The sequence below is a fragment of the Prinia subflava genome, chromosome 14 (genome assembly GCF_021018805.1).
Source record: "Prinia subflava isolate CZ2003 ecotype Zambia chromosome 14, Cam_Psub_1.2, whole genome shotgun sequence".
Classification (NCBI taxonomy): domain Eukaryota; kingdom Metazoa; phylum Chordata; class Aves; order Passeriformes; family Cisticolidae; genus Prinia; species Prinia subflava.
In genome coordinates, this window is record NC_086260.1 from 20,891,117 (window position 1) to 20,913,706 (window position 22,590).

Sequence of the window (22,590 nt, forward strand, 5' to 3'; positions counted from 1 at the left end):
CAGAAAGCAAAATCTGCAACTTCCTCTCTGGTGATGATGCCTCATGCGGTCTGTGCCAGGGAAGCAGAGTGGGATAGCTAAATTTGTGCCATGCACTTGGTTGCCCATGGGTGGGGAGCCGGGTCGCAGGGGCTGTGATACCACTTGCACTGCCTGGACGAGCAGGACACGGGGAAACCCATCCTCATCCACACAGTAAAAGCCAACTTGTAGACGCTCAACGCGGTGCTGCTTTCCAGATGGACACGAGGGAGTGGAAGAGGCCCGTGGGGCTGCCAAGACATGGCAGTGCCTCCTGTCTAACCGCTCTCTCTCCGCAGGCACTCTCCTGCCTTGCCCTTTGTGACAGCGGCAGGGCAGAGTCCCCGCGGGCTCACCTCGGGCGCAGGGGCACAGCGTCGCCCTGGCGGTGACGCTGGCGGTGGCACGGAGACCGTTCTGGTGCCTTGTGCAAAGGCAGTGCCGCAGCAGCAGGTCGGTGGGCTCACCGGGTGCATGTTGTGTGCACGGTGTCCGCGGGCCCTGCGGTTTTGGCAGGGAGGCTCCGAGAGCCCCTCACCCGGGGCCGGCCGGTGCAGCCCCTCGCAAAGACGTGGCCGGCAGCGTTGAGCCCGCGGGGCTTACTCGCGGGCGGCACACCCCGCTCCAGGGCAGACAGCGACCACCCAGCAGTACCCGCTGCGGCGGGCCCCGGGAACACGTGTTCCGCAGAGTGCCCAGAGCCCCCGCGGCACGCAGCACCCACCACAGCCCGCTCGCCCGCGCTCAAGATGGCGGCGCAAGGCGGGCGGGGACGCGGCGGGGCGGGGCGGGGCGGTGGGAGCCATGTTGGGGCTGCGGGAGGAGCCGCCACCACCCCCGGCAGCGGCGGCGGCGGGGCAGGGGGCGGCCATCGCCGGCGCGAGCCGGGGCTGCGCGGAGGCCACCGCTGTGCGCCCGGGCCGGGCGGCGGCCGCCGAGGCACCATGGCGGTGGCGGAGGAGCCGGTGGCCGCCCCGAGCCCCTCCTGCTGCCGCCGCCACCGGGAGCCGCCGCCGCCGCTACTACTGGTGCTGCTACCGCTCCTGCTGCTCTCTTTGTTCCCCTCCAGGCTGGGGGCCACCGCGTCGCCGCCGCCGGCAGGCTGGGGGCCGCCGGCCCGCTGGGGCTGCCCCACTGCCGTGCCGTGCCGGGCGGCGGCCGCGTCCCCGGGGCTGCCCCCGGCGCCGCGCCGCCGGTCCCCGCCGCGGTGCCCGCCCCGCGCCGCCCGGCCGCCCCGGCTGCCCTTGGTCCCGGCGCCGGCCCCAGGGCACCGGGGCCGGCGCGCAGCTCCGAACCGCCACCCGCTGTTCCCCCAGTACAACTACCAGGCAGAGGTGGCGGAGAACCAGCCGGCGGGGACGGTGGTGGTGGCGGTGGCGGCCCAGGACCCCGACGGGGGAGAGGCGGGGCGGCTGGTGTACTCCATGGACGCGTTGATGAACAGCCGCTCGCGGGATCTGTTCAGCATCGACCCGCGGGCCGGGCTCATCTCCACCACCCAGGCCCTGGACCGCGAGAGCATGGACCTGCACTACTTCCGAGTGACAGCCACTGACCACGGGGCACCGCGGCTCTCCGCCACTACCATGGTGGCCATCACTGTGGCTGACCGCAATGACCACGACCCCGTCTTCGAGCAGGGCGAGTACAGGGAGACCATCCGGGAGAATGTTGAGGAGGGATACCCTATTCTGCAGCTGCGGGCCACCGATGTTGACTCCCTGCCCAATGCCAACATCCGCTACCGCTTTGTCAATGAACGAGCTGCCTATGACATCTTTGAGATTGATCCTCGCTCCGGCCTCATCACCACCAGTGGGCCAGTGGACAGGGAGAAGATGGAGAAGTACTCCCTGGTGGTGGAAGCCAATGACCAGGGCAGGGAGCCGGGGCCCCGCTCTGCCACTGTGAAGGTCTACATCACTGTCCTTGATGAGAATGACAACATCCCTCAGTTCAGCGAGAAGCGCTACGTTGTCCAAGTGAGGGAGGACATACGGCCGCACACTGAGATCCTGCGTGTCACTGCCACGGACCTGGACAAGGACAACAATGGGCTGGTGCACTACAACATCATCAGTGGGAACAGTAGGGGCCAGTTCTCCATTGACAGTGTCACTGGGGAAATACAGGTGGTGGCCCCTCTGGATTTTGAGGTGGAGCGGGAGTATGCCCTGAGGATTCGGGCTCAGGATGCGGGGCGTCCTCCTCTTTCTAACAACACTGGCATGGCAAGCATCCAGGTGATGGACATCAATGACCATGCCCCTATTTTTGTCAGTACCCCTTTTCAAATCTCTGTCCTGGAGAATGCTCCCCTTGGCCACTCTGTCATCCACATCCAGGCCGTGGATGCAGACTATGGCGAGAACTCGCGCCTGGAGTACAAACTGACAGGGGTCTCAGCTGACATACCCTTTGTGGTGAACAGTGCCACGGGGTGGATCACAGTCAGTGGGCCCTTGGACCGGGAATTGGTCGAGCACTATTTTTTTGGGGTAGAGGCTCATGACCATGGCTCTCCATCTTTATCGGCGTCGGCCAGCGTCACCATTACTGTCATGGATGTCAACGACAACCGCCCTGAGTTCACCCAGAAGGAATACTTCATCCGCCTGAATGAGGATGCGGCTGTGGGGACCAGCGTCCTCAGCGTCACAGCAGTTGACCGGGATGTGAACAGTGCCATCACATACCAGATCACAGGAGGCAACACACGGAACCGCTTCTCCATCAGCACGCAAAGTGGGCTGGGGCTCATCACTCTATCTCTGCCACTGGACTACAAGCAGGAGAGGCGCTATGTGCTCACCGTGACAGCCTCTGATCGCACCCTGCGTGACAACTGCCACGTTCACATCAACATCACTGATGCCAACACGCACCGGCCCGTGTTCCAGAGTGCCCACTACTCCGTGAGCATCAACGAGGACCGGCCTGTGGACAGCACTGTGGTGGTGATCAGTGCCACGGACGATGACGTGGGGGAAAATGCTCGCATCACATACTACCTGGAAGACAATGTCCCTCAGTTTCGTATTGATCCAGACTCTGGGGCCATCACTCTCCAGGCAGAACTGGACTATGAGGACCAGGTCACATATACGTTGGCTATCACTGCCAAGGACAATGGGATCCCCCAAAAGGCGGACACCACATATGTTGAAATCATGGTGAATGACGTTAATGACAATGCCCCCCAGTTTGTCAGCCCTCATTACCAGGGCATGATCTCTGAGGATGCACCTCCCTTCACCAGCGTGCTCCAGATCTCTGCCACCGACCGGGATGCCCACACCAACGGGCGAGTGCAGTACACCTTCCAGAATGGGGAGGATGGGGATGGGGACTTCACCATAGAGCCCACCTCGGGGATCATTCGCACTGTGCGCAGGCTGGACCGCGAGAACGTTCCTGTCTATGAACTGACTGCCTATGCTGTTGATAGGGGCATCCCTCCTCAGCGAACTCCTGTCCACATCCAGGTTACCATTCAGGATGTGAATGACAATGCCCCTGTCTTTCCTGCTGAAGAGTTTGAGGTCTTGGTTAAGGAGAACAGCATTGTAGGCTCTGTGGTGGCCCAAATCACAGCTGTTGACCCAGATGATGGACTCAATGCCCAGATCATGTACCAAATTGTGGAAGGCAACATCCCTGAGATATTTCAGATGGACATCTTTTCTGGGGAGCTCACAGCCTTGATAGACTTGGATTATGAGACAAAATCCGAATATGTGATTGTAGTGCAGGCCACCTCTGCCCCTCTTGTCAGCAGAGCTACAGTCCACATCAAACTCATTGACCAGAATGACAACAGCCCTGTTCTGAAGAACTTCCAAATCCTGTTCAATAACTACGTGTCCAATAAGTCCAACACCTTCCCCTCGGGGGTCATAGGGAAGGTCCCAGCATATGACCCAGATGCATCTGACCGCCTCTTCTACACCTTTGAGCGGGGAAATGAACTACGCTTATTGATTGTAAATCAGTCGAGCGGGGAACTGAGGCTGAGTCGTAAGCTGGACAACAACCGTCCGCTTGTGGCCTCCATGCTGGTGACTGTCACAGGTAGGGGGTGAAAATCATTAAATCTTCAGTACAGTACCTTTGAGGGGCTCAGCGAGGTCCCTCTGGGGCAGCCCATTGTGCATTGGGGATTGGGTTGGGGACTGGTAACAAGATTTGGATTGGGAGTCCATTCCAGTCAGAGAGTACTACTGGAGTGGTGTTAAGGGTGGCATGGGAGGCAGGCTGTTGAGTTACAGTGTTACAGTTCTCTGTAAAGGGGCAAAGGCTGGAAATGGTCTGTAAGAACAAAGCATCATTACTGAGCTGTGAGATCACTTCTGGCTACTGGTGAGGCGCTGTGGCCTGCCAGACTGTGTTGTGTGCCATAGGGTGCTGGCCCAGGAAAAAGGTGGTTCCCAGGATGGCCAGGCTGCTGGCCCAGGGGCTGGTACACTGCTTTGCTCCCAAGCGCAGGTGGCTCTTCTCTCTGCCGAGACCGAGTGCTTCCCTGGTGCTGCACAGGAGAGAGAGATTGAGCTCAGTGCAGAAGGAGCCCTCTTAAAGAGCCACCCATCTGCTAGTAGCAAACAGTTCAGTCTGGATTCTGGCTTTCGCACCTGAAACTTGCTTTGCGAGGTGGCTTCTAAAGCCTAGTACCACCTTTCTGCAGCCAACTTAGTGTTGCAGGGGACAGCTGTGACAAACCTGAGTGCAGTGCCTGGAACTCTTGCATAGTGTGCGTTGTTGGAGTATCCAATTGTAGATGCTAGCTGTAGCTAGGGGTGGCTTTGTGAGGTGTTGGGGTGCCCTCTAGCCCAGCTGAGGACAGAACAAAGGTGGACTTTGGGGCTTGCCTGTGAGCAAGCAGGGTTTGGACCTGGAGCTCCCAGAGCTTGAGCTTTGCCTTCACCACTAGCCTTTCTTAGCTGGTGGATGCATGATCTGAAATGGAGGCATCTGTCCACTGCTGAACCGTGGAGCAGCTGTGGGAGGGAGGGCAAGAGCCCTCTCTGAAGGGGCCAAGCACTGAATTGCCAGGAGTTCATGGGGAGCTGTACTCTAAATTGTGATGCTCCGCTGACCAGCGGCTAGCAGCTGCCTTCCCTTTTCACTCTCTTGATCTGCCTAATTCTGTGAGAGGAGGATCTCTTTCAAAAGATGGAGTAGGGACTTTAAAAGGAGATCTGTACATGGCAGCACCAGTCTGGCAGTGGGCAGGGGTTCTGTGGGGGCTTATTGTAGCCACAGGGCCGGCTCAGAGCGACTGCAGGCAAACACGTGCCATTGCTGGAGCTGGAGGTGGTTTTTACCTTTCCAGCTTCTGCCACAGTATGTTTATGCAAGCCCTGTCTCCTCACACACTTAGCCCTGCACAAAGACAGAAGACAATCACATCCTGAAGTCCTGTATCGAGCTGCCTCGTGGTAAGGGGGCCCTTGCAATTAGAATGTCGTCATCTTCCAGTGGGAAGGCAGAATAGAAGAGGTGTGCTCATGAAGGAGGGGAGAAGATGGAAGAGGAAAATTGCTGTTCTGGCAAGGGAAGTGAGATGGTGGAAAATGGGCCTTTTGTTGGCTTTTATATTGGTTGTGGAGGTGGAAGTCTTGTTTGGTTTTTCAGTCTTTGTTGTTGGAAGCCCCCCACCCAGCTGGCAGCTCCGCCGGCCCCATGCTGTCATGTACAGAGAGAGGATGGGTTTGTGGAGCTGGCAGCCAGGGCATTCAGACCCGGCTGCATTGTCTGCCCTGGACGCTGTGCCATGACAGAGCACCTTCCTGCTGCTGCAAGGCAGCAGTAGCTCCTACGTGGCTGCCCCAAGGGTCAACATCCTAGGAGGGAGAGGCTTCCCTGCCTTTATGGTGCATTTGAGGGAGGCTGAATCCCCTAAAAAACAGGGCAAAGGGGCCCTTTTTCCTGCCTGTGAGCTGTGTGTATTCTTAGCTCAGCCCCTTGTAGGAGGCAGAAAATTTGGGCCATCACAAACCAGTGCCTTTCCAGCAGGCTGATAGCCTCAAAACTGACCCCAGCTTCTCAGAGGTGTGTGGACACCTCTGGCTGCTAAAATCTGCTCTTGGCTGCTGAGGATGCAGGACAGTAGGATGGAGGGGCTGTCCATAGCCAGCAGTACTGTGGAATTGGAGCAGTGTAAGAGCCTGACATCATGTTGACTTTAAACCATTTCAGACTGGTTTCTGTGGGCGTGGTGGCAAGTATGGAAGCTCAGCTGCAGGAGAATGACATTCATCTTGTGTGCTGGGTGACGGGAGCCTGATTTACTTTCACGATCTCCTAACTGGTAAAGTGTTATCTAAATGTTGAGAGATCTGCCAAAGCCCTTCAGCAGTGGTGAAGAATGTTCACCATACTGATACCTGTCTCTTTTCCTGACTTCTCTGTCTGGAAATGTTTTACTGTTCCTCACTTGCAAACATGAAAGTCACCCTGTCTGTCCCCAGAGCACCCTTGCTGTCTCTGGGTGGCCACTGCAGTCAGAATAGTGGCTTTTGCTGTCTTGGACACTGTTGCTACCACTCAGAGGAGGACAAAAAAGCTTCTTCAGCTTTTTTGCTTTTGAAGGTGGTAATTGTCAGTCTTGGAATTGCAAACACAATGGCCCTATGCTGTTCAGCACAACGGTTAGAGCCCCTTGTCCCTTTTCCTTGCTCCATTCCCTGTAGCTGTGTTTCTAGGACTCCTCACTGCTGCATGAATATTCACCAGGCACCAGCTCTCCAGCCACAGGATTTAATCAGAAAGGCTGAGCGTTCATGATTAAAATGCTTCCCATGGGGGGTCAGTGCCTCCAGCCAGCTTTGGGCTTTCTTCTGGTAGCTTTATTTTTTATCCTTCTCCATTTGCAGCAGGTCATTCTCTTAATCATCTGCTTCCCTCTGCATGGAGGGTGATGGCAGCTTTGAGTGTGATGCTGAGGTGGGACAGTCTTAGAGGGGAGCTTACTGAGGAGGGCTCTGGGGCCAGGCCTGGCTCCACATTGGTGTGGGGAACCAGGAAAGGGATGTTTGGCTTTCCTGCTGTGGGCTGGGCAATGCCAAAGGCATCAGGTTCCCCCCAACTCACTTTCTTCCCCAGACACAGGTTCCTTGCTCCTGTGAGCAAGTCTGGTCTCCAGCCTGCCCCAGGATGCCCTCTGCATCATGTCAGCCAAGGCCTAATAACAACCATAAATTACACAGATATCTGCTGGATGCTGAGCAGCCCCTGGGGAGAGCGAGAGCTGTCCCCGGGCCTTGTGGCTGCTTCGGGGAGGGGGAGGGGGAAGGGAGAGGAGAGGAGAGGAGAGGAGAGGAGAGGAGAGGAGAGGAGAGGAGAGGAGAGGAGAGGAGAGGAGAGGAGAGGAGAGGAGAGGAGAGGAGAGGAGAGGAGAGGAGAGGAGAGGAGAGGAGAGGAGAGGAGAGGAGAGGAGAGGAGAGGAGAGGAGAGGAGAGGAGAGGAGAGGAGAGGAGAGGAGAGGAGGTGTCAAAGTAGTGGCATCCTGAGATACTGTCTCACCAGGTGGTTCCTCAGGGAGAGCTGCCGGATTGATGGTGGCTTGGGGAGCATCTTATGCCAGGTGTGACTTGTAGCTTTCCTCATACTCCTGCCTCCCAAGGTTTAGGTGGTCTTAATACCCCATGAACCTCTTGCAGAGAGAATGTGCCTTGGCAAACGCAGGTGATGATGCCAGTTCCTTGCCCTGGGCCCAGAGAGATCTAGATACCGTGGCATGTCCCACCAGATGCTGAATGGAGCTGTTTAGTTGCTGCTGCTCATGCTGCCCTCTGTGCCAGAGCAGGCAGGGTGTCACAGAGAGGGGTGCTTTCTCACCTTGTTTCCATATGGGGTGGAAGCAGTTTGACTTCAGAGAGAAGCAGCCACCCTTTCCTCCAGGAGATTAGCTCCTGGGTCACTATACTGGCATGCTGCTCCCCCAGTTTGGAGCCAGCCTTATCTCCAGAGCACCAGTCCCAGTGCACAGGCTGCTGCTTGCGCAGGAATTTGCAGGGTCACTAGAAAGCTTTCACCTTCTGAAGAGTAGAAGAGAGAGGTGGAAGAAAGGGAGATGTTTCAATTTGTAAATCTTCCTGCACTGCAAACTTCAAACAGGGCTAAGGGAAATCAAAAGGCTTTGCAGCACAGCATCCATGAGAAGAGGAGAACAGTAAAGGCAGCTTTGTAAGTGAGGCTTGGAGCTGCGGCATGAATGAAGATGAGTGGCTGGCATTTGCACACCTGATGCTCACCAGGCATGGGACTGACTGGGGTGCCAGGAATCCTTGTGCTCATCATGCCTTCCTGCACTGGGTTGGAGAAGGTGAAGCACATAGGTGAGGTTACAACAAGGCTTGGGATCCAGGGTTAGTCATGGTAGTCACTGTTAAGATGTGGTAATGTAACTGTTGTCTTGGTATGATGTTGGAGAGCCAGTTTTCCAAGGAAATGTGGGGGTTTGGGGCTCTCAGGTGAATGTAGGGTGGGAGATGGGAACAACAGGTGACAGCTGTGTTCTGCTAATGCCCATGGGGCACCAGTGTCGGGGTGCTAGCAAGGGGCTGGAAGATGGATTGCTTCATTTCAAGAGCAGTGAGGTTCTTGATGAGCGCCATCGAGCATTTCTGGGGCCACCAAGGTTGGCACAGTCTTTCCTTGCCATGCTGATATCTGGGTCTGAATGCTGGAGCCTGTGCTGGGGGCCCAGAAGGAGGGGACCAGGTGATAGGAGGCATCTTCCTGGGGATCAGCAGACAGGCTTCTCCCAGCTGGTTGCCCTGGCCAAAGCTGCTAGCAGAGGTGTCTGGATTATCCTGGAGTATCATGATACATTGGATCTCCGGGAGTTGGGTAGGTGGGGTGAGGGAAGGGCCCATGATCACAGGTCTGCCAGGATGGAAGCTGCACCATTGCCCATTTGGGCTGTGCTGTGCTGCCTGTGCCCCTTGCAGCCTGAACCGCTGGCTGAGAGTGCACTCGATGTGTGGTGGGTGAGCTGCTGCTGCTGGCCAAGGTCTGGGAGAGAGCAGGCAGGCATGCTCTGAGTGTCCCTGTGTGCTCCTCTGCTCCTGCTTGGGAGATTGCTCCTGGGTGCAGGATCCCAAAGGGAAGGAGTTTGTTTCCAAGGACAATAGAGATTAAAGAGAATTGAACCAGAGATGGGCTGAGAGAGGAAGAGATGCAGAGCAGACAATAAGAAGGGGGGAAGCAGGGAGGCAAGCACAAAAGCTTGGGAGAGCCTGGAGAAGAGAGGAAGGAAATGGCAGGACGAGACCACAGGAAAAGGCAGCATAGGGAAGGCAGACAGGGCACAGCAGGGAAGTAAAACACCCCAGGCCCTGGCATCAGCTCCTGTGTTTGCCAAGCCTCCTGCTGGGACTTCCTTCTGTTCCTGAGCACCTTTGTTCCTGAGAGCTGTTTGCTGCTCAGATCCAGGAAAAGAGAAAACCTGAGAGTTCTTTCAGTGGAGAGCCTGACAGGAGGTAGAAGGTGCAGCCACATCAGCCACTTCCCCTCCATCCCAGGTGGCCCCCTGCTAGCCTCTGGGGCTGTGGCTCCAAGCTTCCTTACCAAATGCTGACCTGTTGGGGGCCACACTGGGGTGCAGGGCTCTGCCCTGGGCTGGGAGGGAGAAGATCCTCCAAGCAGCAGGCAGAGACCTGCAGCATGTTCCTGTTTCCTTCAACAGATGGGATCCACAGTGTGACAGCTCAGTGCACCCTGCAAGTCATCATCATCACAGAGGACATGCTGGCCAACAGCATTACGGTGCGGCTGGAGAACATGTGGCAGGAGCAGTTCCTCTCCCCACTGCTGTCCACCTTTCTGGAAGGAGTGGCCACTGTGCTTGCAACACCCAAGGAGGACATCTTTATCTTCAACATCCAGAATGACACAGACGTGGGTGGCATGGTACTCAATGTCAGTTTCTCAGCCCTGGCACCATGGGGCGGGCGCTACTTCAGCTCGGAGGAGCTGCAGGAGCAGCTGTACATGAAGCGCATGGTGCTGACAGGCACCTCCATGCTGGAGGTGCTGCCCTTCGACGACAACGTGTGCCTGCGGGAGCCTTGCCAGAACTACATGAAGTGCATCTCCGTCCTCAAGTTTGACAGCTCCGCCCCCTTCATTGCCTCTCACTCCACCCTTTTTCGGCCCATCCACCCCATCACCGGCCTGCGGTGTCGCTGTCCCCAAGGCTTCACAGGGGACTACTGCGAGACAGAGATCAATCTGTGCTACTCCAACCCCTGCCTGAATGGGGGGATCTGCACCCACAAGGAGGGGGGATATACCTGCGTTTGCCGCCAACACTTCAGCGGTGAGTGCTGGGGCTGAGGCCTTGGGAGAGGAGTGGGTGGGGCCCTTGGCATTGCTGTCACCATGGTGGGTGCTCTTCCCACCAGGGCAGTGGGTGTCAAAGCCTCTCTGTGCCTGCAGAGGTCCAGCTCTGCTCCCAGCTCTGTGTTTCCAAGGTGCTGCATATGCAGGGCTGGGGTTGCCATCTGACAGAAATCTGTCTTGTAGGGAGTTGGCATGGAGGACTCTCTTGGAGACCCTGGCCATCACTTTTCACCTCTTCTCACAGAGCAAGAGGACTAAGCTAGACTATGCTAGGCTAGGGAACAGGAGGTTTCTTGGCTGTGCACCATGCTAGGAGGGTGATGGGCTCTGGGACCATCTGCTGGTTTCAGGCTGTGCCAGTTTTCAGCTGGTCTAGCAGAGGTGTGGAGCCATGCTGGCCCCGTGTGCAGTGGCTAAGCTGCAACACACCTAGAACAGAAGAAGAGACTGGGCCTAGGTGCCCCACCAGGCAGGATCTGATCCAGGCAGATCTGGTCCTAGCTGGAGGGGCAAGCAGGGGAATTCACACTCCAGCCAGTGTCTTGTTGCTCAACGTTCCCAACAGGCTGTGGAGAACTGGCAACTGGGGGATGAGGGAAGGTGGCCTCTGGCTACTGAGGAGAAATCCCCTGCCTTGCTCTTGCTTCCTGGAGGGAGCATGGCAGCAGATGGCTGCCTGGAGCTCTTCTGTAGGTGGCTCCTGGTGAGATAAGTAGAGTCAGTGGTAATTAACCTCTGGCATTTGAAGTATGAACAGCCATTAGCAGAAGGGTTAATGAGCTCATTTGCCTGTCACTTCATGCTATCTCTTCTTCTTCCTTGTGTGTCATGGAGCAAGTAATGGGAGCAGGGTCTGGGTGTAGGACTTCAGCTGAGCAGTTCCTTGGGTTCTGTGGGGATAGCTAGCACAGGAAAATGGGCTGACAGATGCCCTGAACTGCACTGTTGGGGTGGCATGGGGCATCCCTGTTACCCATGCCAGCAAGGTGCCAGGGTATTTGTTATTCCCCATGTTGCTCTCACTTGCATGCAGTGTTTGGAAGCTCCTGGTGCCATGGGTGATACTTCTATAGCTATTAACAGGAGCTCAGTGGCATTGGGCTGTTCCCGCACCCCAGAGACAGAACTGAGATGCTTGTCCCAGGTTTGTGTGGGGGCAGGGCCCAAGAAGGCACTCACAGCATTACCAGGACTTCCCTGGCTTGCTTCTCCATTCTTAGGATTTGCAGCCCAGCTGTGGCCAGTGCCCTCCCGTCACATTCCCTTGTTGTACTGGATCCAAAGTTGCCCCTTCAGCCAGACCTGGCATCACATCCAGCCCAGTGGCTTGGGCCGGGCTGGCAGTGGTTGCTAGCTCACTGGCTACTGTGGGGAACACTTGGGGAACACTTGGGTGTCGTATTCTTCACTGGCCCTCTGCTGCTCCATAGACTCCTTCCCTTCAGCTGCCCTGTCTTGAATTCAGGCTGAGGTTTGCATTCCCAAGACAAGGAGCACATGGGTGGCTGCTGTGTATGCATCCCAAGCCCATGGCCTTACTTCTGCAGGCGAGAACTGTGAAGTGGACAGCCATGCGGGGCAGTGTGTGCCTGGCGTGTGCCACAATGGTGGCACCTGCACCAACAGCGCCGACAGCGGCTTCCGCTGCCAGTGCCCGGCAGGTGGCTTTGAGACGCCCTTCTGCGAGGTGTCCACACGCTCCTTCCCACCACGATCCTTCGTCATGTTCCGGGGCCTGCGCCAGCGCTTCCACCTCACCCTTGCCCTCTCGTGAGTTCTCTCTTTCTTTCACTGGACACCAGCATCCTTGGTTCACCTGGCTCTTCTCTCATGCACACTGGGCCAATTCAAGAACTGCCTGATGCTCTCCAGACCCCTGTGCTACTGGCTTTGCTGCCCTAGCACCTTTAGCCAAAGGGCTCTGAATCTGCACTGGCATCAGCTCATCCCTTCCTGCAGTGCCCCTGTTGTTTGCTGCTGCCAGCTCTCTGCCTCCATCCCAGGGCCCTGTGCTCAGATCTTAGTGTCCCTGTGCTGGGATGCTGGTGCATGCCATGGGAGAGGGGGTCTCCACATGCTCCTTGCACACACCCTGTTCTCCTCCTTCCTACCCTGCCCCAGGTTCAGCACTGTGGAGCCCAGCGGCCTCCTGCTTTACAACGGGCGTTTGAATGAGAGGCACGACTTCCTAGCAGTGGAGATCATCCAAGGGCAGGTCCAGCTGAAATACTCGACAGGTACACTTGGCCCTGCCTGTTGTGGGATTTGTGTCATGGGAGCTGTAAGAAGGCCTGTGCTGAGTGGGGAGACAATAGTGCTGCCCTGGATGGAACCTGTGCTAAGGGAAGCAGGATTAAGAAGTGTTGGTGACCATCATTGGACAGCACAGGGGATGAAAATTGTGTGTATCAGGACTCTCCCTGGGCTTAAGAGTGAGCACAAACCAGGACAAACTCTTTTGGTGTCTGCTGCTGTTCTGTCCTGTTGTGTCACTATGAGCTTCACAAGTCCATCATCAGCACAGTGGGTTTGGTGCCTTAGGAAGGGTGGGAACATCTGAAGGCTGTCTGGCTTCCCTCAGCCTGCCATCATCCCTGTCTCCTCAGGAGAGTCCAGCACGGTGGTGAGCCCCTACCTGCCAGGGGGTGTGAGTGATGGGCAATGGCACACGCTGCAGCTCCGCTACTACAACAAGGTACGTGTGCCCCAGCTGTCCCCAACACTCATGGCTCTCTCTCACAAGTGAATGGCCTGACTCTCCTGTTCTCGGCTCTGTCCTGTGGCAGGGGCTCTGGAGAGAAGGTAGAGGAGGTTTTCAGCCCTTAGGGGTGGATGCAGTGGAACAGACAGTTGGGTACAGGGACAGACTGACACTCAGGACCTCACTTGGAGGCTGCAGGAATGTGCTCCATGCAGTGTCCTTGCCCATGCCCCTCTCTGGTGCTGCTTGCTGGGCTCGGCTGGAGGTTTCCCTCCTGCATTGCTCACACACCCAGGAGCACAGCTGAACCTTGGCCGTGCTCAGGCCTTTCCTTACTGTTGTGTGAACCCTTGGGTGCTTGGGTCTGGGGCATGTGTGCTGCTGACACCCTTCATTTGCTTTCAGCCCAAGGTCAGCACCCTGGGGGTGGTGCAGGGCCCCTCCAAGGACAAGGTGGCCATCTTAACAATAGATGAATGTGATGCTTCAGTGGCCCTGCAGTTTGGCAGCGAGATTGGAAACTACTCCTGTGCTGCAGAAGGTGTGCAAACCAGCTCGAAAAAGTGAGTTCCTTGGAACTGCTGTGGTGGGGAGAGGTGGTTCCCTGAGGAGCCAGGCCTTTTCATCTAGACCTTGGCTGTGTGTGCCTGTCCCTGAGGATGTCTGCTTCTCAGTCCTGTGCACTTAGGGAGCTGTCTGGGCTCATGTGAGGTCACTGTACCTCTTAAAGCCCTGGACTTCTGATCCTGCAGGTCCCTGGACCTCACAGGTCCCTTGCTTCTTGGAGGAGTCCCCAACCTGCCAGAAAACTTCCCTATCACTCACCGGGACTTTGTGGGATGCATGAGAGACCTATTCATCGACAGCAAACGCATCGACCTAGCCTCCTACATTGCCAACAACGGAACTGCTGCAGGTACCAATGCCTCTGCTCTTGCCACCTGCCAGCTCCTGCCCAGGGAGTGACTTCTTCTCACACAGCGGTGTTGCTGGGCTATAACAGCATCCCAGCACCACAACTAGAGCTGAGCAGATTCTCGCTGGTGAACAAGGCCTTTAGATCCCCCTAAATGATCTAGTGCCCACCTCAGCTAATATTCTGGGAATGTCCCCTGAACCCAAATGCAGAGTCTGCTGAGCTGACTGAACTGGGAGATGCTAGGTCATCAGTCCAGCTTTACAGTATCTTTGTTCTGGCATAAGGAGCACCAACAGCCTTAACCCTCATCTGTGAGCAGGCAGGGTCTGTGTGGAGACACTGAGCAGCAGGGCTTGCCTCTCTGACAGCCAGGGAAAAGGCCAGCAGGCAGAGGTACCTCTCCATGTGGGCTGGGAGGAGGTGATGAACTGGTTGAGGCTGATACAGTTGACTTTGATACCTCCAGGTTGTCATGCCAAGCACACGTTCTGTGACTCCAGCCCCTGCAAGAACGGCGGCACCTGTTCCATCAGCTGGGGGACCTACTCCTGTCTCTGTCCTGTTGGCTTTGGGGGCAAAGACTGCCGCCATGGTGAGTGAGTGGGCACTGCTGGGCATGGGCAGGATGGATATGCACAAGGCTGTGCTGAGGTTGCTGTGGAAGCAGAGTAATGGATCCATGTGAGATGAACTAATTCTGATGTCCCTGCTTCTAGTGTTCCCTGTGAAGTGCCCTTCCCTTCTCCTCACCTCCACTTTCCTTTCCAGCCATGCACCATGCCCACTATTTTCAGGGCAACAGTGTCCTGACCTGGGACTTCAAGGCAGACATGAAGATCTCGGTGCCATGGTACCTGGGGCTGGCGTTTCGGACGCGCCAGCAGGATGGGGTGCTTCTGCAGGCCCACGCAGGCCAGTACACCACCCTGCTCTGCCAGGTATGGCCTCAACCACAGCACTCAAGGCCCAGCCTCTGCTGCTGTCTATCCCAAGAGAGCATGGGGACCTTGTTCTCCCTGCTGGCTCCATCCCAAGCAGAGGGTAGTTGAGGGAAGAGGCATTTAGCAGAGTGTCATGGGTTAACACTGGCTAGATGTTAATGCACTTATGAATATATGTTTTTTCTCTAACAACTACTGTGGGATGTGATCAGGAACAGAGCAGAGCAGGCTTAAATCTTGAAAACAAAAAAACCCCAAAACTTTATTACATTACATGAGAACAGAGACAGAAAACTCCTAAACACACACAGAGACAGAAATAAATACTTCTCAGAACATTTCTTCTCTTTTCTTAGTTTCTACTCCCTACACATTACTCTCTACAGACCAAACCTTTGGGTTTTAAATCAAACAGTCACCACTCAAAAAAACCTAATCTTCAATTCAGCAAGGGAGAGAGGAGTCTCTTTCGCACCACAGACTGTTCCTCAGAAAACATGGGTCCACTCCTTATGTGTTTCCATGTCACCCGTGGCACTGCCCGGAGAAGTCTGCCAGGGTGACGCTCTCTTTTTCTTATGTCCAGTGCTCTCACCGCTGTCTATAGGCTGAAGCTGCATACAGGGCTCTTTTAAAGATGCTTGCATGCCGAGCTCTCCCCATTTTTCCCCTTGGGGCCGAGGGTTTCTTCTCTGAGGGCAGAGAGCACTACCACTCCCTTTTCCTCTCTTCTCTGTTCGCTCTACTACAGCAAGTCGAGCTGGCCACATCCACTCTAAAATGCAGTTTATGTTCAAAAGAGACTCAAGTTCAGTTTATAGCTAACATTATGCAAGAAAAGTCCAGCTTAGAAAGCTACTCTTTTCATTCTTTGCCCATCCAGGATTTTTCATCTTCCTTTATCATCTTGGTCTCAGGCTGTTTCTCTCTCTCTTCTGAAACTACCAGTCATGAGAACAATGTCTAAAAAAAGTTTCTTTCTGCCAAGCAAGAGTTAACAGTTTCTAGCTCTAGGCAGGGCTGCAGGCTCAAGCACTCCTAGGCTGGGCAACTCCCACGTGGCTGGGCATCTTCTCCCAGAGGGAGGGGGGGGCTGGGAGGGGTGAGCACACACGGAAGGCACTTCTAGTTTTCCACCCCTCCATCCTGGATGGGGCAGCTCAGTTCCAGAGTCCTGTCCACTCTCTTCTCTCCCCCGGGGCTCCGGCTTACCTGAGCCCGACCACGTGTTTCCCTTCCCCCACCCCGCCTCGTGGCTGGGCGGGGGAAGGAGGCCTGAGAGGTCTGCCTGCTTAAACCGGAATCCAAAAGAGACCGAACCCCTCTGGAGTCCTGCTTTTAACTCTTTGTGTCCTCAGAGGCGTGTCTAAACCTCCGAGTGACCAATCCAGGTGCCAGCAAAAAAAGCTGATCATTGATTGGCCTGCACACATCTCCCTAGAAAAATTCACCACCCCCCGCAACCACAACACAGGGATGGATTTTCCTCCCCATGCTTTGATGGCTGGAAGCAGCCACAGTTGATGATGTCTTTGCTCACTGGCATTGTTGTTCCCTTTCTGCAGCTGGCTGGGGGCCTACTCTCCTTCATGGTGAGCAGGGGGCCAGGGCGCAGCACCAGCCTCCTCCTGGATCAGCTGCAGCTCAGTGATGGGAAATGGCACGACCTCCAGCTGGAGTTGCGGGACAACCACAGTGGGCAAGAGTCACGCTACGTCATCACCCTCACCCTGGACTTTGGGCTCTACCAGGTAGGTGCTGCTTAAGACCCTGGCACCAGGACAGAAACTGTGGGGGATGCTTGGCAAACATAGGTGGAGCTGTGCCTCTGCACCCCCTAAGAGGGCTGGGACAGGCCTGGTGCCCATTGTCTCATGTTACTCCCTTCTGCAGGACACGGTGGTTGTGGGAAATGAACTGCATGGCCTGAAGGTGAAACACCTGCATGTGGGAGGAGTCCTGGGCTCTGGCGAGGTGAAGAATGGGCTGAGGGGCTGCATACAGGTGAGTCCATTGCTCTGAGCCTTCCCTTTTCAGTGGATCCATTTACATGGAGAGTTGGAAATACAAATCTGGCAACTGCTGCCAGCATCCTTCCTGCTGGTGTCACTCCCTCTGGGCATTCAAGGCTCTGAGGTGCCATGGGGTAGCATTAAATAGGGAGGATGGGGAGTGGCTGCTGCTGGGCGTTTCTGGAAGGCAGGAGAACCGGAGCCTCATGTGTCTGTCCTAGCTTCACTGTGAGTTTGTCACCTGCACTGCAGGGTGTGCGACTGGGTGACAGTGTCATGGGCATCGTGCTGCCCAAGCCCAACCATGCCCTGCGGGTGGAGGCTGGCTGCAATGTACCAAGCTCCTGCGACTCCAACCCCTGCCCAGCCAACAGCGTCTGCAAGGATGAGTGGCAGAGCTACTCCTGTGTCTGCCAGCCAGGTAGGACCTCCAGCACCCTGCCACTCCTCTGCTCTTTGTGCCTGCTTATCTTCTCCTCTCCCCTGTGACTCCCTCTGTGAAAATGGCACGCAAAACAACACGGAGGCAGGATGTCTGCAGTGAAAAGCTGCTCTCCAAAAAGAGAACAAGCCTGTTTATTTCTTTCATTTTTATACATTTGTGGGTCCGGTTGTGGATTGGCTTCTGGGGTTACTACCCCTTCACCCCACTGGCCAGACCAGCTGTCAACCAACATTATTTTCAGGCTAGAAATATGTAAACAAAGGACTGAACAAAAACAGGAAAGGTTGTTTATGTTCCAAAGTGTGAGAAAGTGAAACACTGACCCTTAATATTGTACAGAAACTAAAGAACTGACTCTATCTTATGAACAAGTAGAAGGCTTTAAAAAAACTCAGAAAAACCAGGGCAACATTCCTCCTGGTCCATGACTGCTTTCCTGTCCATGCCTTGGGCAAGTCACATGCCTGTCAGACACTCATCAGTTTTTCTGGAGGGCAGAATCCCTCCTGAGCCCCCTGAATTCACTCCTTGGTACTCCAGCACCTCTCAGGGAGAAGGTATTTGCTTTACATGGTGGTCTCTGTCCACACTTCAGGGTACTATGGAAGAGACTGTGTGGATGTGTGTCACCTCAACCCCTGCAAGAACAAGTCGGTGTGTCGCCGCAAGCCAGGCTCACGCTTGGGCTACGTGTGTGAGTGCAATGGGAACTTCTTTGGGCAGTACTGCGAGCACAGGTGAGACACAGGGCAAGACCATGGCCTTTGGGCCTGGCTCCATGCTGGCCTCGCATCCTGGATATGTAACCAGGGACTTCTCAATGCCACCTTCCTCCTTGGAGCTGCTGAGCAGTTGGACTGGTGGCAGAACAAGGTCTGGTGAATTTGGTTGTTGTAATATCAAAGGTATTTCTCTCTCTAGGATAAACCAGCAGTGTCCGAAGGGCTGGTGGGGAAATCCCACTTGTGGGCCTTGTAACTGTGATGTGAACAAGGGCTTTGACCCCGACTGCAATAAAACCAACGGGCAGTGCCACTGCAAGGTGAGGGGCTGCTGTGCTAATGGGGATGTGTACCATGGCTTGTCTGAAACCTTGCTTGTTCTTGATTCTGTTCCTTGTCCCCCACAAAGGCCTGGCAGTTGCCCAGGCCCTGCTTTGTGTGCCTGAATCTGGGCTGGATCGCTGCTCAGCTCCTCTGTACAGCCTTCCTGGCCGAGGAACGGTGATGATGGGGGCAGTGGGGTGTTTGAAAATCAGGAAAGCATTGACTTCCTCTGGCTCTAGGGGTTCTCCAGCCAGCCTCAGCTGCTGAACCAGTGGGCTCTCTTGATGGCTGTCCCTGTCTCCTCCTAGGACTTCCACTACCGCCCCAGAGGTGGTGACACCTGCATGCCCTGTGACTGCTACCCTGTGGGCTCCACCTCGCGCTCCTGTGACAGGGAGACTGGCCGGTGCCACTGCCGGCCCGGGGTCATTGGCCGCCAGTGCAACAGCTGTGACAGCCCTTTTGCTGAGGTGACGCCCAGTGGCTGCAAGGGTGAGCGTGGGCACAGGAGTGTGGGCAGCTAGTGCCATGGGGCTTGGTGTCAGTGGCCTGGCTCTGTGACCAGTGTGTCTCCACAGTGCTCTATGATGGTTGCCCCAAAAGCCTGAAGGCAGGTGTGTGGTGGCCCCAGACCAAGTTTGGCTTCTCGGCTGCAGTGCTGTGTCCCAAAGGCTCCTTGGGTGAGTGGAGGACGTGATGGAGAGGGGAGGGGGCAGCCTGGCTGTCCTGTAGCAGCCCTGGCAGTATCACTCTGTTCTTGCACTACCCCAGTCCCATTCAACTGGGCTTGAGGCTGGGGAGAAGGAAGTTGGAAGAGAAAATGCCACAGCATGGGGAAGAGCAAAGAGCAGAGGCTGCTGGCCATAGGACTGGGGTTGGGTAAAAGCTGTGGAGAGACCCATTACCCAGCCATGGGGCTATGCTGTTCCCTCAGTCTTGGTCTCCATCTTCTTCCTGCTGCTTTTGGGTTCACCAGGCTTGAGGCTGAGGTCAGGTCTGGCACAGCACCCACAGTGCCTTGCTGTGTCTCCACCGGCCTCATCCCTGTGTGCACTGCAAGGGAGGCAGGGCACAATGTGCTGTCAGGTGAATGTTGGGTAGGAGTCAGCATCCTGAGCTGGAGGAGGCAAAGCTGTCCTCAGTGACAGAAAAAGTGTCAGCAGGGTGTTTGGGAATGTAGGGCAGCGTGAGCCCCAGGGGACAATACAAACCCTGTCCTTCCCCAGCCGTTCGCCCCTGGAGGAGGCACGTTCGGCTCCTAACTGTTGTCGCTTCTCTCCCTGGTTCTCTTGCCCTCTGTGCACAGGCTTGAGGGGTGCAGGTAAGGTTGTTCTCATCCCCTTCTCCCTGTGCTGTAAGGGCTGCACCACACAGCTTTCCCTCCCTGTTTCCTGCCTGACACCCTGCACACCCCTGTTCTTCCCCCACTGCTTCTGGAGCTGCCAAGCATCTTCCCAATGCTTTGCCTGGTCTCACTGCTCCTACACAGTGTTCTCTGCTGCCAGCTTGCTAACCAGCTGCAGCTGCAGCTGCATGCAGCTCTTGACACCCTCTGTGCCAAGCCTGCAGTATTGCCTCTGGGCAGGTCTGTGTTCTGCTTGCTGGCTGGGATAGATGCTGGGTCTCCTGGATGGCACTCGCTTGCTTAACCTGGGCGGGGAAGGAGTTGGTGGTGAACAATGGGTGGTAAGACCAGGGAGGAATGGCTGTGGGGTGGAAGAAGGGGAAACTATTTGAGTGGGGGGTGGTAGGATGGGAGCAGGAACTGATGGACAGGCACAGCATAAGATCCTGTTCCTTCTGCCTGGCTGGCAGGGGAAGGCACAGGGACTTGGAGGTCAGATTCTGCCCAGATCTGTATCTGAGTCAGTCTCTGTTCTGTGCAAGGGGAATGCCATCAGTATGGAGACTTCTTGTTCTTCCTGTTCCCTGCTGCAATGGCACTGGTCTTTGTGCTTCTGCAGCTGGGAGAAGGGTGGCTGGAAGGACTACTAGGAGCTGGAGGTGGTGGAAGAGGATGCGCTTGTCCCTGGGGCTTTTCTGAGCAGCAACTGGAGTCTGCTCTAAGCTTCCTCTCTCTGCCCTCCCCTGCTATCCTCTCCCGGCCATTGGCACCTGGGTGGGCTCCTGTGCCCTGATGCTGTCCCCAGGAAGACCTGTTCCACAGTCCTGCTGGGTACACTTGGTTTGCCTGGTTTCTCTTGCTCAAAGTGTTTGTGGTGACACAACCACCTGAGAACACTTTTCTCTGTGTTGGCTTTAGCAGTATTTTTGGTGATGGTTAATATCTCATCCCATTTGGTTTTGGAAACTCTCTTGCTGTACACAAGTGCCTGGGCTCCAACCAGGTACTAGGGGCTGGCGCTAGATACTGAACCCACACAGCTGGATCCTCTACACTTGGGTCCACCATTCCACTCCCCTATCCCCCTTGACTGAAGGGGCTCCATCTCAGTGCTGGTTTTCCAGCCAAACAGCAGGGCTGGGGTGGCTTTGCCCTGTAGGGCAGGACCTCAGCAGGCATTGTCAGCTGGGGGATGCCTGGGGCTGCTTGGGCTTCCGTAACTTGGGGTCAGACGTGCCTAAGGACACAGTCATGTCCCCTTGGGCTTTTCCAGCCTGGGTCCTGCTAAGTCAGTCCTTTTTTGCAGGCCTGTGTGATGGCACCTGGTGTGATGCAGCCCCAAAGCACATATAGGCACCCAGCTCCAAGAGGAAGGGGATGGCAGCAGCTCGCTGAGGCATTACAAACTGAGAGTAGAATGAGTTGCACTGGTGCAAAGCAGGACAATGGCGCCAGGGATTTACAAGCCCTCCCCATCACTTGTCAGTGCCACTCTTTGGGATTAGCTGGTGCAGAGATCTATGCTAGGAGGATGCAGCAGGGCAGCCATGTCTCCTGTGCTGAATTTCCAACAAGCACTTCCTCCTTGTTTTAGGTGCAGCCATCAGACACTGTGATGAGGAAAAGGGCTGGCTGGAGCCAGATCTCTTCAATTGCACTTCACCTGCCTTCAAGGAGCTGTCCGTGCTGGTAATCCTCTCAGCTCTGCAGCCCTGACAGAACAGGAGCCCTCTGAACAAGGGCTCACAGCCAGAATTCAAAGCACTCAGCTCTCCAGGGGTGCCTGGAGTACGAGAGGGCATTGTCATAGTGCTCAGTGCCTTTCTGTTCTCATCTTCTTCCCCCAAATCCCTCCTGTGGGAGCAGTGGTCTGAGCTTAAATTCATATGGCTTCATTTAGTCTGTGTTCCCCTCAGAATGACTTGAGTCCTACCAGAGTATTTGAGAGGAAAATAAATAACCCTGAGCAGGGCTGAGTGGTTTGAAGCTGGTGGGATATCTGCTCCGTGAGACCTCTTTAACCCCCCAGTTTTTTCAGGGACAAATCACTTTGAAATATCCAGGCAAGTGTATTCAACCCTTACATGTCATCTTAGCTGAACTGAAACTGAAGCCAGGAGAGCTTCCATGGAAGTATTGCCAGAGCCTTGCCCTGTCCTTTCATCTCCTTGGCCTCTGTCAAGTATAGCACTGGGTTAGCTGGGCCAGTGCGGACCCTGATGTGTTGCTGGATGCTGGTTGTCTGCCAGATGTTCTCCCTGTTCTAGTGACCACCACTGTGAGTGTCCATGGCTTCTGCTGTGGCTTCAGAAATAATCTCTGTGTCCAACAGGATCTGCAGCATCCCAGTTTCCTGGTAAGGAATCTGCTGGATTGTTTAACCCTCTCTTTTCTCCCCACTGACAGCTAGAGGGCTTGGAGAAGAACAAGACTGAGCTCAACACAATTGAAGCCAAGAAGCTGGCCCACCGGCTCCGGGCGGTGACAGACCACATGGACCACTACTTTGGCAATGATGTGCACATTGCTTTCCGCCTGCTGTCCCGCCTCATGGCCTTTGAGAGCCAGCAGCATGGCTTTGGCCTGACAGCTACACAGGACGCCCACTTCAATGAGGTGAGTCCTTCCCCGAGATCAGAGCGGCCTCTGTTGCTGCTTCTCATAGCAGCCACCCTATGTTTCTGAGGGGATTGAGGATGTGGTGGGACCCTGTCAGAAGCATTGGGCTCCTCAGTCCACACCAGCAGTGTGAGAAGCAAGACCTGTGTGGTCAGGGCTAGAGCAAAGGCAGAGAAGTGGGTTTGCTCAGCCTGGGA

General features: G+C 55.6%; 1 protein-coding gene across 6 annotated transcripts in view; it reads left to right on the forward strand.

Annotated features, from left to right (window-relative positions):
* Positions 1-755: 755 nt before the first annotated feature.
* CELSR3 (cadherin EGF LAG seven-pass G-type receptor 3) overlaps positions 756-22,590 on the forward strand; it is a 33,335-nt gene continuing 11,500 nt past the window's right edge. For 4 of the 6 annotated variants that reach the window (XR_010082330.1, XM_063412017.1, XM_063412018.1 and 1 more), the window contains exons 1-19: positions 756-4,092; positions 9,710-10,342; positions 11,913-12,135; positions 12,487-12,602; positions 12,972-13,060; positions 13,472-13,629; positions 13,819-13,982; positions 14,452-14,577; positions 14,754-14,923; positions 16,492-16,677; positions 16,820-16,930; positions 17,191-17,359; positions 17,979-18,120; positions 18,305-18,425; positions 18,738-18,921; positions 19,008-19,109; positions 19,736-19,750; positions 21,369-21,463; positions 22,181-22,390. Coding sequence is in view for 5 of the 6 variants with exons in the window: in XM_063412017.1 (XP_063268087.1) it covers positions 771-4,092; positions 9,710-10,342; positions 11,913-12,135; positions 12,487-12,602; positions 12,972-13,060; positions 13,472-13,629; positions 13,819-13,982; positions 14,452-14,577; positions 14,754-14,923; positions 16,492-16,677; positions 16,820-16,930; positions 17,191-17,359; positions 17,979-18,120; positions 18,305-18,425; positions 18,738-18,921; positions 19,008-19,109; positions 19,736-19,750; positions 21,369-21,463; positions 22,181-22,390 (6,336 nt within the window). In the remaining variant the exon portion in view is untranslated. The remainder of the gene's footprint in view (positions 4,093-9,709; positions 10,343-11,912; positions 12,136-12,486; positions 12,603-12,971; positions 13,061-13,471; positions 13,630-13,818; positions 13,983-14,451; positions 14,578-14,753; positions 14,924-16,491; positions 16,678-16,819; positions 16,931-17,190; positions 17,360-17,978; positions 18,121-18,304; positions 18,426-18,737; positions 18,922-19,007; positions 19,110-19,735; positions 19,751-21,368; positions 21,464-22,180; positions 22,391-22,590) is intronic. The other 2 variants (XM_063412019.1, XM_063412021.1) reach the window with 1 other exon arrangement.